The sequence below is a fragment of the Alligator mississippiensis genome, chromosome 5 (genome assembly GCF_030867095.1).
Source record: "Alligator mississippiensis isolate rAllMis1 chromosome 5, rAllMis1, whole genome shotgun sequence".
NCBI lineage: Eukaryota > Metazoa > Chordata > Crocodylia > Alligatoridae > Alligator > Alligator mississippiensis.
The window spans coordinates 189,200,249-189,213,242 of record NC_081828.1 but is presented as its reverse complement, the minus strand read 5'-3'; the positions used below and the strand labels follow the sequence as shown (position 1 = coordinate 189,213,242).

At 41.2% G+C, this 12,994-nt stretch overlaps 1 protein-coding gene across 4 annotated transcripts in view; it reads left to right on the top strand.

Moving 5' to 3' along the window:
- The window catches only part of LOC102575274 (protein adenylyltransferase SelO), a 49,993-nt gene extending 38,122 nt beyond the window's left edge, over positions 1 to 11,871 (top strand). For 2 of the 4 annotated variants that reach the window (XM_059729096.1, XM_014608947.3), the window contains exons 18-19: positions 9,503 to 9,582; positions 10,739 to 11,871. In XM_059729096.1, the coding sequence (XP_059585079.1) occupies positions 9,503 to 9,582; positions 10,739 to 10,861 (203 nt within the window). In that variant the 3' untranslated portion in view covers positions 10,862 to 11,871. Of the gene's footprint in view, positions 1 to 9,502; positions 9,583 to 10,738 lie in introns of those variants that run through there. The other 2 variants (XM_059729097.1, XM_059729098.1) reach the window with 2 other exon arrangements.
- The last annotated feature ends 1,123 nt before the right edge of the window (positions 11,872 to 12,994 follow it).

The window sequence follows — 12,994 nt, the reverse complement described above, 5'->3', positions numbered from 1 at the left end:
GAAAAATAGAATTTTTTGAAATATCTTTCACTTTAATAGTGCAATAGCACTTTTAGTACAACCCTTTTATATAAAGATCTTAAAGCACTTTACATTAATAATCAGCAAACTTGTCTTGTGAAGTAGGTTAATGCTGTTATGTTGGTATCCATTTTATACATGGGAAAACTGGGTCTCATAGTTTAAGTGACTTGTTCAAAATTACCAAATAGATCACGAAGCATAGTGATAGTTGATTGTGATAGTAGTGCTAGTTGATCCCAGGAATCCTAGCTTCTAGCCCCTAATAATCACTAGACCAGTTCTCATCATGCTTTTCTAACTAGAATTTCATTTATAAAATATATAATAGAAGGGTGCATTTCTGTTGTGTATGCATTACTGAAAACTCAAAGTTTGAGTGCCTTCCACATAAAATTGATAGTAGCAAAATTCCTGGTGAACTCTGGAGTTTCTGGCATTTTTCTTTTCGGGGTAAACCTGTACATACGATAGGGTTTGTATTTTCAGTTCCTTATAAGTTTTCATTAATTTAATATTTTGTTTCATTTGGGTGGTTTCTTTTAAGTTGAAGGGAGCATGTCAATGTCATTTTTGTGGTGGAAAGATCTTTTTGAAAAGGAAAGTTTTACAGTTTTCCTTAAAGAAAATCAGACTCAGATATGCCTAGTCTCTCTGGAAGTTTGTCCTGTAGCTGGCTGTCCTCAACTAAGACTGCTTCAGTTCCCATTTCCTATATTTTTCCCCCTGGCATAAGATCTGCCAGAATCCAGAGACAGTGGCTTGGCTCATTCTTCAAATCATTCCCCATTTCTGATGAGCTTCATATAGTTTGTGTTTGGGTTAGCTTGAGAAATTGCTTCTCACCCAGTGTTTGATTTCTTGCAGCCATTGCAATCTTGTAGTAGAAGTGATTGTGTAGTTTGTGTTGAGTGCCATCAGCATACACTTACTGGTATCTACAACAGCAAGCATCAGAATAGAGAGTGCATAGCATCTCTATTTCTTCCCACCCCGCATCAGCCATGAATACCGTGATGCTTGTGTAGGCCGAGGGAACCTGCAGCTGGAGAGCTTTGGGGGAACCTAGGCAGACAAGGTTCCTTGGGTGAATTTGATATCTTTTATTAGACCAACCCAAATGGTTGGAGAATAGTTATTAAGCAAGCTTTTGGGTTCAAAAACCCTTCGTCAGGCTAAGGACGCTGCAGCAGTTGCTGCGTGCTCTTCCTGGATGGAATGAAAAGTAAAGAAGCCAGGGGCTGGGCTGGGCTGGGGAGTCAGTTGCCAGGCAGACTGTAATGTATCAAAAATCCAATGTCTATGTTTAGTCCCTGATCTCTAGTATCCAGCAGGTTGATGAAATGGAGCTCATAGTCTTGTCTCTGGGATGTGTTGTGTAAATTTCCCTTGAGGATCAGGACTGAGAGATTGGAGAGAGAGTGGCCCTCCTGTGAGAAATGTGCCCCCACCGGTAATTGGGTGTTTCTGTCTTTGATGGATTTCCGGTGTTCGTTCATTCTGGTGCGCAGTTGTTGTCTGGTCTCTCCTACATATCTTCCATCAGGGCATTTGGTGCATTGGATGAGGTATACTACATTCCTGGAGGTGCAGCTGTAAGATCCGGGGATGCTGATGGCTCTGTTGTGGGGTGTAGTAATAGTGGGGGTGGTGGAGATGTGGGGGCAGGTTTTGCATCTCTTGTCATGGCACGGTCTGGATCCCATATTAGAAAAAGACCCTATTCTTAAAAAGATCTTCCCAGAGCCACCCATCCTAGCCTTCAGACAAGCACCGAACCTCGCCAACCTCATCACCAGAAGCAAACTTCCTCAGCCCCAGAACACACCAAAAGGATCCAGACCGTGCCAGGACAAGAAATGCAAAACCTGCCCCCACATCTCCACCACCCCCACTATTACTACACCCCACAACAGAGCCATCAGCATCCCAGGATCTTACAGCTGCACCTCCAGGAATGTGATATACCTCATCCAGTGCACCAAATGCCCTGATGGAAGATAAGTAGGAGAGACCAGACAACAACTGCGCACCAGAATGAACGCACACCGGAAATCCATCAAAGACAGAAACACCCAATTACCGGTGGGGGCACATTTCTCACAGGAGGGCCTCTCTCTCTCCAATCTCTCAGTCCTGATCCTCAAGGGAAATTTACACAACACATCCCAGAGACGAGCCTATGAGCTCCCTTTCATCAACCTGCTGGATACTAGAGATCATGGACTAAACACAGACATTGGATTTTTGATACATTACAATCTGCCTGGCAACTGACTCCCCAGCCCAGCCCAGCCCAGCCCCTGGCGTCTTTACTTTTCATTCCATCCGGGAAGAGCACACAGCAACTGCTGCAGCGTCCTTAGCCTGACGAAGGGTTTTTGAGCCCGAAATCTTGCTTAATAACTATTCTCCAACCATTTGGGTTGGTCTAATAAAAGATATCAAATTCACCCAAGGAACCTTGTCTGCCTATATCCTTAGACCAACACGGCTACAACCTAAACCCCTGCAACATGGAAGATATCGAATTCAGCCATCTGAAATGGAAACTGTACAACATGAAAAAGAAAGAAGCCAGACTCAACAGTGACATATATGCACTCGATGTGATCTGGAGGGTAATTGGAATGATGCAGTGGTGGGGGGCACCTGCATAATGGTGCTGCAGTACCCACTGCGGTACAGTTGTGGGGAGCGAGGAAGGCATGTGCCATATGATGGGGGGCCCACACGGTTCAGTGTTGGGGCACTGGGGTGGCATGATGTGTTTGCACAGCCTGCAGCCTCTGACCACTTAGAGGCTCGCCAGCCCTGATTTAAATAAAAAGATGGCACTAGCCATTTATGAATATTAAAGGCATGGCTCAAGCCAGTTGGTGTACCTTCTAATTCAAGCAGGAACAGTCTGCATAGGTATAAGCTATTTCCATTAGTAGTGAGAAAGTTGTTCTTTGCTACCTTTCTTTGGCCACAAGGGACTTTTATTTGAACAACATTAATGATGTTTGAATGATTTTATTAATAACACTTTTAAAATAATTTTCTGTTTGGTAAATTTGGAACAAATCACTTAATTTACTTTATATGTTTTCAGGTTAATTCTTGATCCAAACTCAGGGATGAAATGCGTTCTTTGGATTATCAGTTAGCATTGACTAGTCAGTTATTCTATTACCTGTTTAAAGTCAAAGCCTGAAGTGAGAGATGCAGGGAGAGATTTTTGCCTGGTTACTTTGTGGTCCACATTGAACCATGTTACATTTATAAAGAGTTTGTGTATAAATGACCTTTGAGTGCTGACAGGTTGAGGATAAAATAGCTTGGTGTGACCCTGGGATCTGATCATACTTTGCACCCAAGTCATTATAAACTTCACTTTTAATTTACCACACTGCCTTGAAAGATGTGAATACAACTTTAATTCAATCTCTCCAATTGAATCTTCAGTATGTAGGCACAGTCCTTTGATAGATAGTGATCAGGCACTTATTTCAAAAGCTTTCATTGATTCTTATTCTGTAAAAAAATAGGAGATTACCTTGTGTTTTACTGATAAGTTAAAGACTAGATATATGCCATTACTGTGCACCTGCTGGGGGTTGTGGCCATGTTCATTTTGAATCCCTATTTTCTCACTGATACAGGTTTCCCTCGCTTTATATCGGTTCTGTATGTGCAAATTCGGTCTTATGCACGACCTTTTTTATACCAAATATTCATTATATGTGAAGTAAATTCACTCTTATGAGATCAATGTGGTGGAAGCCCACAATCAGCTGCTTTGTGCGGTTCATTGTGGGTGTGACGCAGACCAACATATAGTCTCCTGTTTGGATCTGTGCTTCTCGGTCATTGTCTGTGACACGTGTTTCTGTAGTTGCCATCCCTATTTTGATAGTGCCCTGTGCTTGTGTGTACTGTCTGCTGTTGGTGAGTACCAAAATTGTCTTGTGAAAGTGGTAGAAATAGGTCTGAGGGGTCAGTACAATTGAGGTCTTGTAACATTGTTACATTGTAAAGTGGGTTCCCTTTATGCAAATTCGAGTTATGCGCTGTTTTTCAGGAATGCATTTACAGCATAAAGCAAGGGAAACCTGTATTTCTACTCCTGTTAGAGTGTAGTTTGTATAATTCTACCCTAAAAAGTAGTTAACTGTGCATTAACGAGCATGCAGCCATATTGAATTTCATTTGTCATAGTAGTGATCATTCATTAAAGTTGCTTAGGTCCTCCTGAATTCCCTCACAGTCTTCTCTAATCTTGACATAACTAAATTATTTCCTGTCATTGGTATATTTTCCTATCTTGCTGTTTATGCCCCTTTCCAAATCACTTCATAATACATTTAAAATAACTCTGATCCTGTTTACACATCTGTGAGTCATATTGAAAATTAACATTGCATTTCTTCTCTTTGGTTCTCTTTCATAGCCACCTTCCAGTCCCTGGTGATTCTTTCCCTTGCACTCTGTGATTGCAGCCTTTTGTTGGGAAACTTGCCAAAGAATTTTTGGCAGTTCAAATAAATTATGTCTATTTCTCTTTTTATCCACAGGTTTTTTGAGGTGGTTTAAAAAACATATAGAATCAAGAGGCACAGGTTTCTTTCTACAAAAGCTATGGTGGTTTGGTCCTCTCATAAGTTATTTGTTCTTTTATAATTTGCTTATTAATTTTCTTTTCTACAAATTTAACCTATATTTAATATGATGAGGAAAGGTGCTGTCTGTTTCCCTCCCATTCTCAAACATGGTAGCTAGTTTTAATAGGAGACTGTACATTTTCCAGTTCATTGAATCCCAAACCTCTCAGGACATGTCTACTCTGTGGCAGCAGGAGGTGTTGGCAAGGACAGGACAGAGCATGCCCCACGCACCTGAATCTTCAAGCATGTTTCAAACCCATAAGTACATCAGTGAAGCCTGTTCCCACACCCACTTCCAGGCATGTCAGAGACCGGGCTCAAAAGTGAATGCATCACGCTGCGCAGTACTCCCCCTACACACTCCAGGAGGCCTGTTAGTTAGTCATGGAAAAAAATGAGGTTGGATATGCACAATTTCCTCTTGACAAATCCATATAGACTATTCCATATCTTTGTGTTATCTTCTAGATGCATATTGATTTGTTTGAAATGCTCCAATATCTTTCTGGGTAGTGAATTTACACGTGAATGATGTGTAATTCCCTGGATCTTTCTTTTTCCCTTTTTTAAAAAACGGGCACTATTTGCCTTTTCCAAGTCTTCTGGGAGCTTACCTCACCTCCACGAATCCTGATAATAGTCAGAGGTTCAGTAATTACTTCAACTGGCTGTTTGAGTGCTGTAGGATAAATCTTATCCAGCAAGGCTGATCTGAAAACACTAAGCTTATCTAAGTAACCTCTCATGTGTTCTTTCCCTGTTCTAGGTTGCATATCTGCCACTGTGTCCTTGATGATAGCTGTGTTAGTTATATGAGTTGAATTTTTCTGTGAAGATTGAAGTAAAAAGGCATTGAACACTTCAAACTTTTCCACATTCTCCCTCCCTATTTAGTAGGAGACCTATACTTTCCTTCTAATGTATTTATCAAATGCTTTCTTTTTTTGCCGTTTATGTTCCTTGCTGGCCATATAACAATTTGTTTGGACCTTCTTTGATTTTGTCCATACATGCTCATACTGTATTCTTATAAGCATTCTTAGTAATACTCTCTATAAAATTTATTTCTGAGATTCAAGTAATTGAAGAACTCATGGTTCAATCCAAAAGGTCTCCTACTACCCTTCAAACTTTCTTTCAGTCAGGATGGCCAGTTTTTAATGTCTCTTTAAGGAAAAAATAACTCTTGACTCTTACTTCCCTTACACTTATCTTGCATGGGATCCTGCCCACCAGTTCCCTGAATTTGTTAAAGCCTGTTTTTATGAGGTCCATCGTTTTTATTCTGCTAGTCTTTTTTACTTTCCTCAGGATCATGAGCTCTATCATTTTGTGATCCACTCTTACCCATGTTACCTTCTACCTTCAGATTCTCTACCAATTCCATAAAAATGCCCTGTAATCGTAGGTTGTTAGTGTTTAAAAGATGGTATCATGATGGTGTGATTTTAATAAATATGCTTTTATGCCATAAGGAAAACTGTACTTAGACATTATCTCAATGCCTCTGATGAAGTTTACCAGTAAAAGCAGCTTTCCCTCTGGCACTGTGCCTTTGGGAGATAGAGATTAATTGTGAATAGTGTCTTTCAAACCACAGTTTGCCTTGTTGAAGAAGAGCTTCACTTCCGTAATACTGCCAGCTGCCTCTAGCTTGGGGAGCTTAGAGTTCAAAAGCGTAGCCCCAGCTTTACCATATGGTTCTAAAGAAACTTGTTTGTGCCATTTCTAAATAATATCAGTCATCAGCCTATTCTATGCTGCTAACATCTGGGTCTCAGGATAAGGAATATAATGGTACCGTGAGTCACTAAATACTGTATTTTCTGACATACCTCATGCACCTTTTTCCCAAAAATCAGCCATCCAAAATTGAGGGCATTTCTTAAGCTGTGAGGCTGCTTTTTTTTTCAGGCTGGAATAGAAACAGGGTGGAAACAACGCTCTTAATGGCTGCCTCTTGTCTCTGACCTCTGCAAGCAGAGGAGATGGAGTCACGTATTAACCCTTGCACAGATGTACATATTGACTGAGCACTGTAGCTTGTGCCTGAAGTAGCAGTTGGGCTGTCTTAGAGCAAGTAACCTGCTGCATGCAGTCTGTAGTATCTTGTGGAGATTTCCGGTGTGGAAACAATACTTTATTATTTACAGGAATTTTATATAAATTATATGATTGTTAAGTAGCTAGATTTTCAAGGAATGCTAGTTATTAGTTAGACTAATGCAGTTTTTTAGAAAGTGAGTTTTATCAGAGAAATCTGTTTGTTAACCCGGGCACCAGTTTTACAAAGAAATCTGTCAAATACAGTGAAGTCCCACAACGGTCTTCCCATGTCGTTCCCCTTCCAAATCAAGGATGTAGTGTCTCATTTGAATTCTGAGGGGTGACTTGCTGTGTACTAGAAATATGTATATATATATATATATATATATATATATATATATATATTTGAGGGGAAAATAGCTGCACCTAGTATCAGAACTTTAAAGGGAGACAAAAAGATTTTAGCAGACATTACATTTTATGCCATGCAGTGCCAGTCAGTGGGGCTCGCCCCCCGCCAGGCAGGAACTGGTGAGTTCAGGGTTTTTTGTTGTTTTTTTCTTAAGGGGCCGGAGCTTGGGCGGGCAGCACAGCCATGGGGGAGAGGGGGTTGGAGACGGGGGGGGGGGGGGTCAGGGGGCTCATAACAGAACCCCCCATGCGGCATGGGGCAGTGGGGATTTCCCCCTGCCAGGCAGCAGCCAGTGAATCAGGGCTTTTTTTTTTTCAAAGAGCCATTGCCGGGGCTGGGAGAGTGGGCGGGGGGTGGGGCCTGTGTGATTTGGAGATTCAACTGATTTGGCAGCGGCTGGATCTGCGAATCAGATTCAGCCAAATCAATTTGGGACAGTGATTCAAATCACCAAATCAAAACACTGTCCCCCAAATCTGAATCCAAAGTGAATACTAGCTGCTTTGCACAGGCTTAATAATCATCTCCAATCTCCATCTGCCACGGACTACAGAGCTCTTCTCATTATCTCCCAGTGATCCATGTGTGGTGGGCTTCTGGACTTCCAACTGTTGCTCTTTACTCTATGCACCAGGCCTAGCTACTCCTACGTCACCCCTGACCAATGCTTATCTAACTTCTTGAAAATGAAGGAAATTCCACCACTTTCCTAGGCAGTCTGTTTCACTGCCTTGCTGTTCTATTAGTGAAGAAGTCTTTTTCCTGATATCCAATCCAGATTTAGTTAGGGAGAAGAGATGAAACAGTTGCAAAGAAGCAGTTTGAAAGTGGACCCATCCTTCTTTCAATCAGTATAATTATTTTGTATGTCCATACCCACAATCTACTTACAGGAATTCTCTTTGATCTCAGGATCCCGGTACAAACTTCTTTTATAGTTTGTTTTTTGCCCTTCTGGAAGATATATACTGAGTTAGTAGTTTAATTTTCAAAGTCTGCCTGAGTGCCTCTCAACCTGTGCGGAACATGTCAGAGAAGAAATGTAGCTCCCAGGGGTGTTGCCAACAGATGCTGTAATAAAAGGTGCCATTATGATGCTTCCCCTTAATTAGTTGTTTGAAAGAAGAGTGATAATTTTTTAGCACACTTTCATCCTGGTTTCATGTAACACACATGGAATAGCACATGTTTCCTATTCTCCTTCTCCTTTATCAGTATGCAACACAAGAACAATAGAGAGAGCAAAGAATGGATCGATGTACTTGCAATAGGAAATATACAATGCCTGGAAATAACAAAAGCAACTATGTAGTTTTGAAATAAATACCACAAAGGTTGAAGATAGAAGGCTTTTCTGGTCAGCATTATGATGTGTTAACTTGAAAACAAAATGACCTGGGTACAGATCTTTACTAACATCATAAACCTCCCCTTTGCCTTTAAACAATACCCTGGCTTATTGCTGTGATCCTTACACTATTGGCAATGGCAAATCATTTGCATTGAGCTTGAGCCCTTCCATTGCAGAAGGCAGGGCAGCTGGCAGAGTGTTCTCTGCAAAGCCTCTGGTACTTGGGAACTTGTTACTGTTCCCTTTTTGATCTTGAAGTACTGCAAATTTAGTGACCTTTGTTACACACTGCAGAAGACAGCTGTTTGATAGTGCTTTTAGGGAGGGGCAAAAGTATGCTACCCATAACAATGAAGGCAAAGAAAGGAGTTCCTGCAGGTGTTTCACTGGCTGAGTTTCTGCCGCCATGGTTATTTCAGAATTGCTGGGAATTCACTGTAATATGTAATCAGCAAAAGTACTAAGATACCTAAAGCCAAGGGTTGGCATTTTATTGCATAATTTTATATGGAAAGAATATAAAACAAATAAACTTCCAAAAATACTGCTCTATAAAGGATTATATTTGAGGGTTCAACTTCTGGGGTGGCACTATGGATCTGGATTGCAGGATACTAATAGCTAATGAAAAGTGAATTAGGGATCAACACTGAAAAATCCTTTGCATCATCATATTCAATTCCACTTGGTTGTGTCCTGGTTGCTAACAAGTTGATCACTAAAAAACCAAAAGTCTTCATTATTTGGTAAGTACTTTTTCTTCTAGCAGTGGGTCTCAAGTACTAGTAGGTGTGTGATACATGCCTTCTTATAGCTCACAAAAACAAATGTAATTGATCTTTTTTCTAATCTAATTCTAATCTAACAATTCTAATCTTTTTATATTGTTTTACTGTTGATTGAGTTGTTCTAAGCCTTCCCAAGGACCTGTCAGTTGAAATGTCAAAGGAATGTGGGTGGCTTTGATAGAGTATGTACTGAACTTTTTTTTAACTGTTTAACAGGATTTTTCTTGGGTTTCAGGTATCAATCCTAGATATGTGCTTAGAAATTGGATGGCAGAGTCAGCCATACGAAAAGCTGAAATGAATGATTTTTCAGGGGTAAAGTAAAGATTTGCATTCCATATTATGTAATTTATGAAACAAGCAGCATGTTCATAATACTATGGCCAGTGCTGTACTCTAAGACTATAAACAGACAATGCAGTTGTTGTGGCACCAGCTGTGCAGCAAGATGTCCTATGATAAAGACTGGTGTGTCCAAATATCACCCATCACAGTGGGTTTAAAGAAGGTGATATTTGGTAAGCTGTATGGTAAACTGACAATCAGTTGATTATCAGTCCTGGCTGGGACAGCCCCATGTCTGGTTGGAGAATGTGGGACAAAAGAGGCTTCTTGGGGGAGATGAAGGGCTTTACCCACTGGGGATTTTAAACCCTGCTGGGAGCTCCTGATCTCCTAGGCCTTGGCAGTATAGCCAGAACTGTTGTGCTTGGGGTTTAAAGTACCCAGCAGGAGAAGCTCTTTAGCTCTGGTTCCCCCCTGTCCCTGCCATGGGCAGTTGATTGTTGGCCCATTTTCGAGGTGCTCGGATTTTTTTAAACTATGTATGCCACCCAGGTGCACCCACGGTTTTCTGACATCCCTGGCACAGGGGAACTCTGGGATATGGGATGTCTCCATGATCCTGTTGTCTCTGTGTGCTGGCGATGACTAAAAAACTGTGCGTGCTACCCAGCTGGGGGTTACATACCTTTTAAAAACTGTGTGCAGTCAGTTGTGCTGTACATACGGTTTTTAGACATTCCTGACACATGGGGACCCTGGGACTGGGGAGAGGCTCTCTGATTCCATGGTCCTGTGTGCCAGGGGTGTAGTATGCGCCGCCATTCTTTGACAGTGCATTTAGCTAATGCACCATAACTGTATAGTGTCCACCTTGATGAAGCAGGACAAACTATTGATAGGTTTTGTTGTGCAAATGTTTTTGGGCACATCTGTGTTTTTTTCCACCATAAAACTTTTCATGTTGTTACTAGGGCGATGCCTATTCACAACCTAAGAATGATACTACTAAGCAGCTGGTAGAGTATTTCCTTGTTCAGTACACCACTTAGCTTGCTTGTCATCATCAGCAGTCCCTTGATTTGAGGATGATTAATTTGAGCGTGGTATAAAATTACAGAGATTTTTTTCTGCCTGAGGCAAACTGTAAAGCAGTCTTGTGTACAGTGACTTATTCCTTTGTTTCCAGGTTCATCTCCTGCAGCAGGTTTTACAACATCCCTTCCAGAGGCAGTCAGTGGCAGAGAAAGCTGGCTACGCACTGCATCCACCAACTTGGGCCAAAGACCTTAAAGTTAGCTGTTCATCCTGATAAAGAACAGTGGAAGCAAAAGACAATGAACTGGGTCAGAGTTTAAGCCTTCAAGCTGGACTGGAGAATCAGGCAGCACCATCCTGTCTTCCCATTATGGTTTACTGCAGGCATGGTTCCTTCAATCTGCTAAGTAACCAGCTTTATAAAAGTCATAAAAACAAGAGAAATGGAGCCCTGTGTGGTTACGCTACTAGACAGATACCAGCATTTACAGCTCTAATCCTCCTGTATATTTATGCATTAATTTGTGTAGAGAAGATACAGTTCTGTCAGGCTATTCTGTTAACCTCTCCACATCCATGCCCCTACAGCTGAGGGCCTGATTAGCTGTGTCTCCCTAATTTTTAATGACTGGTTAATTTAGAATGTGCCTGACCTATTTTTGTTCCCACAATAGCTTGTTCTCACCCAGTATATCTGGAATATAACTATTCTGTTCTGAAAAGGGCATTTGCCAATTTGGAGGAAGAGAAAAATATAACACTTAGCAGGACAGGATTAATATCACAGAAATACTGACCTGACCAACTTCTGCTTGTTTATCTTCAATGCTGCTTGTTTTTGTATCAAGGGAATGAACAGGTGAAGGCTAGAGGGAGACTTTCTTCGCAGACTTTTCAGGCTTAGTTCAACCCTTCCTCAAGTTTTAGCATTTGACCGAAGTACTGCAGTTTATTGTGCAGTGCTGTAGTCCCTCCAGGGATGTCTGCTCAGTTGACATAGAAAAGAATCTTCTTGAAGACATCTCATTATACAAATTTAGATCAAGATGCTTTTCAAATCTTCCATTGAGCCACCTGATACTGTGAAAGTTTAGCAAAAATGTTACAAAAAATGGGGATACAGTTGAAGGCATATGACTTAATACTGCTGCTGTAGACTTCCCATTACTACTGTTTGAGCTTGCCTTTCATTATTAACACCCCAGTTTTATCCAAATTAAGACAACCTGCATGACATTTCATAGGAGTGTCCTTATGACAGAGTAAAATTATTCTGGCTGATCAGATTATTTAGGAGATCCGTTATTTTGAAGATCTGAGTGTGTAGGAAGGAGGTGCTTTCAGTTCCATGGGTAAATCTAGAATTTTGAAAAGTGGGAGTACAGATGGTGAGGTGCATTATCACATATGAAACAGCACACATTTTTCTCCAGTTAAAAATAAACTAGGAGCTTTACTAATATGCTAGGGACCTAGAGCTGTATCGAAACAGAAACAAATACAACTGCATTAGAATGAGTTAAAAACAATCTGTAGGGCTGTGAAATAGGAGCTTCATTACCAGGAGCAGCTAGCAGACAGCAGAATTGCAGAAAAGGTTGGTTGATTGGTGGAACATTAAGACCATAAACACAGAGAGGGTCATTAACACTTGTGGAATGAAGAGTTTAGATGGGATCAGGTAGATTGCAGTGAGCCATGAACTCAGTTGAGTCCCTCAGCAGTGTTTGACTAGAAATGCTGCTGCTACTGTCAGGCAGTTGGTTTTATACTTTGGGTGGAACAGAGCAGGAATCAAAGGGGGGTGCAAGTGCACCAGTGTAATCCCCTGGATCCGCCCCTGCTCACTTCCTAAACCTGTTCCTAACATTGTTTTCGTTTTTCATACACCTAAAATGACTGGTTTAGAAACTCCAAACTTCTGTAACATCTCTTGGTTCTGAAATAGAGACCTTTGAGCAGTATAATGACTGTTCCACACATATGTCCATCTTAGATTTCTCTCTTCATTACCTCTATCCTACTGAGGATTTGATGAAAATGGGACGATTATTCAGGACAATATCCCTAAATGCTACAGGGTTTCAAATGTAAAATTTTTGACATAATGTGAGATGATATAATCACGTAGTAAATCTAAACCAAAAATTTGGCACCTGATGCAACAGGAAATCAGAGTAGGAGGAGAAGGAAGTCATGGAATTGTGATTTAACTATATCAGGGGTGCTCTACCCCCAGCCTTTGGGCCAGATCTGTCTTGCTGCGCCATGTTATCCAGCTTGCAGCCCCTCATGGGTCCAGAAATTTGTTGGTGGGGGAGCAATGGCAGCTAACTGGTGTTCCTGTACTGTCAAATGTTCAGACCCAGGGGGAGCTTTGTAGACTGGATAGCATGGCTGTGCATGC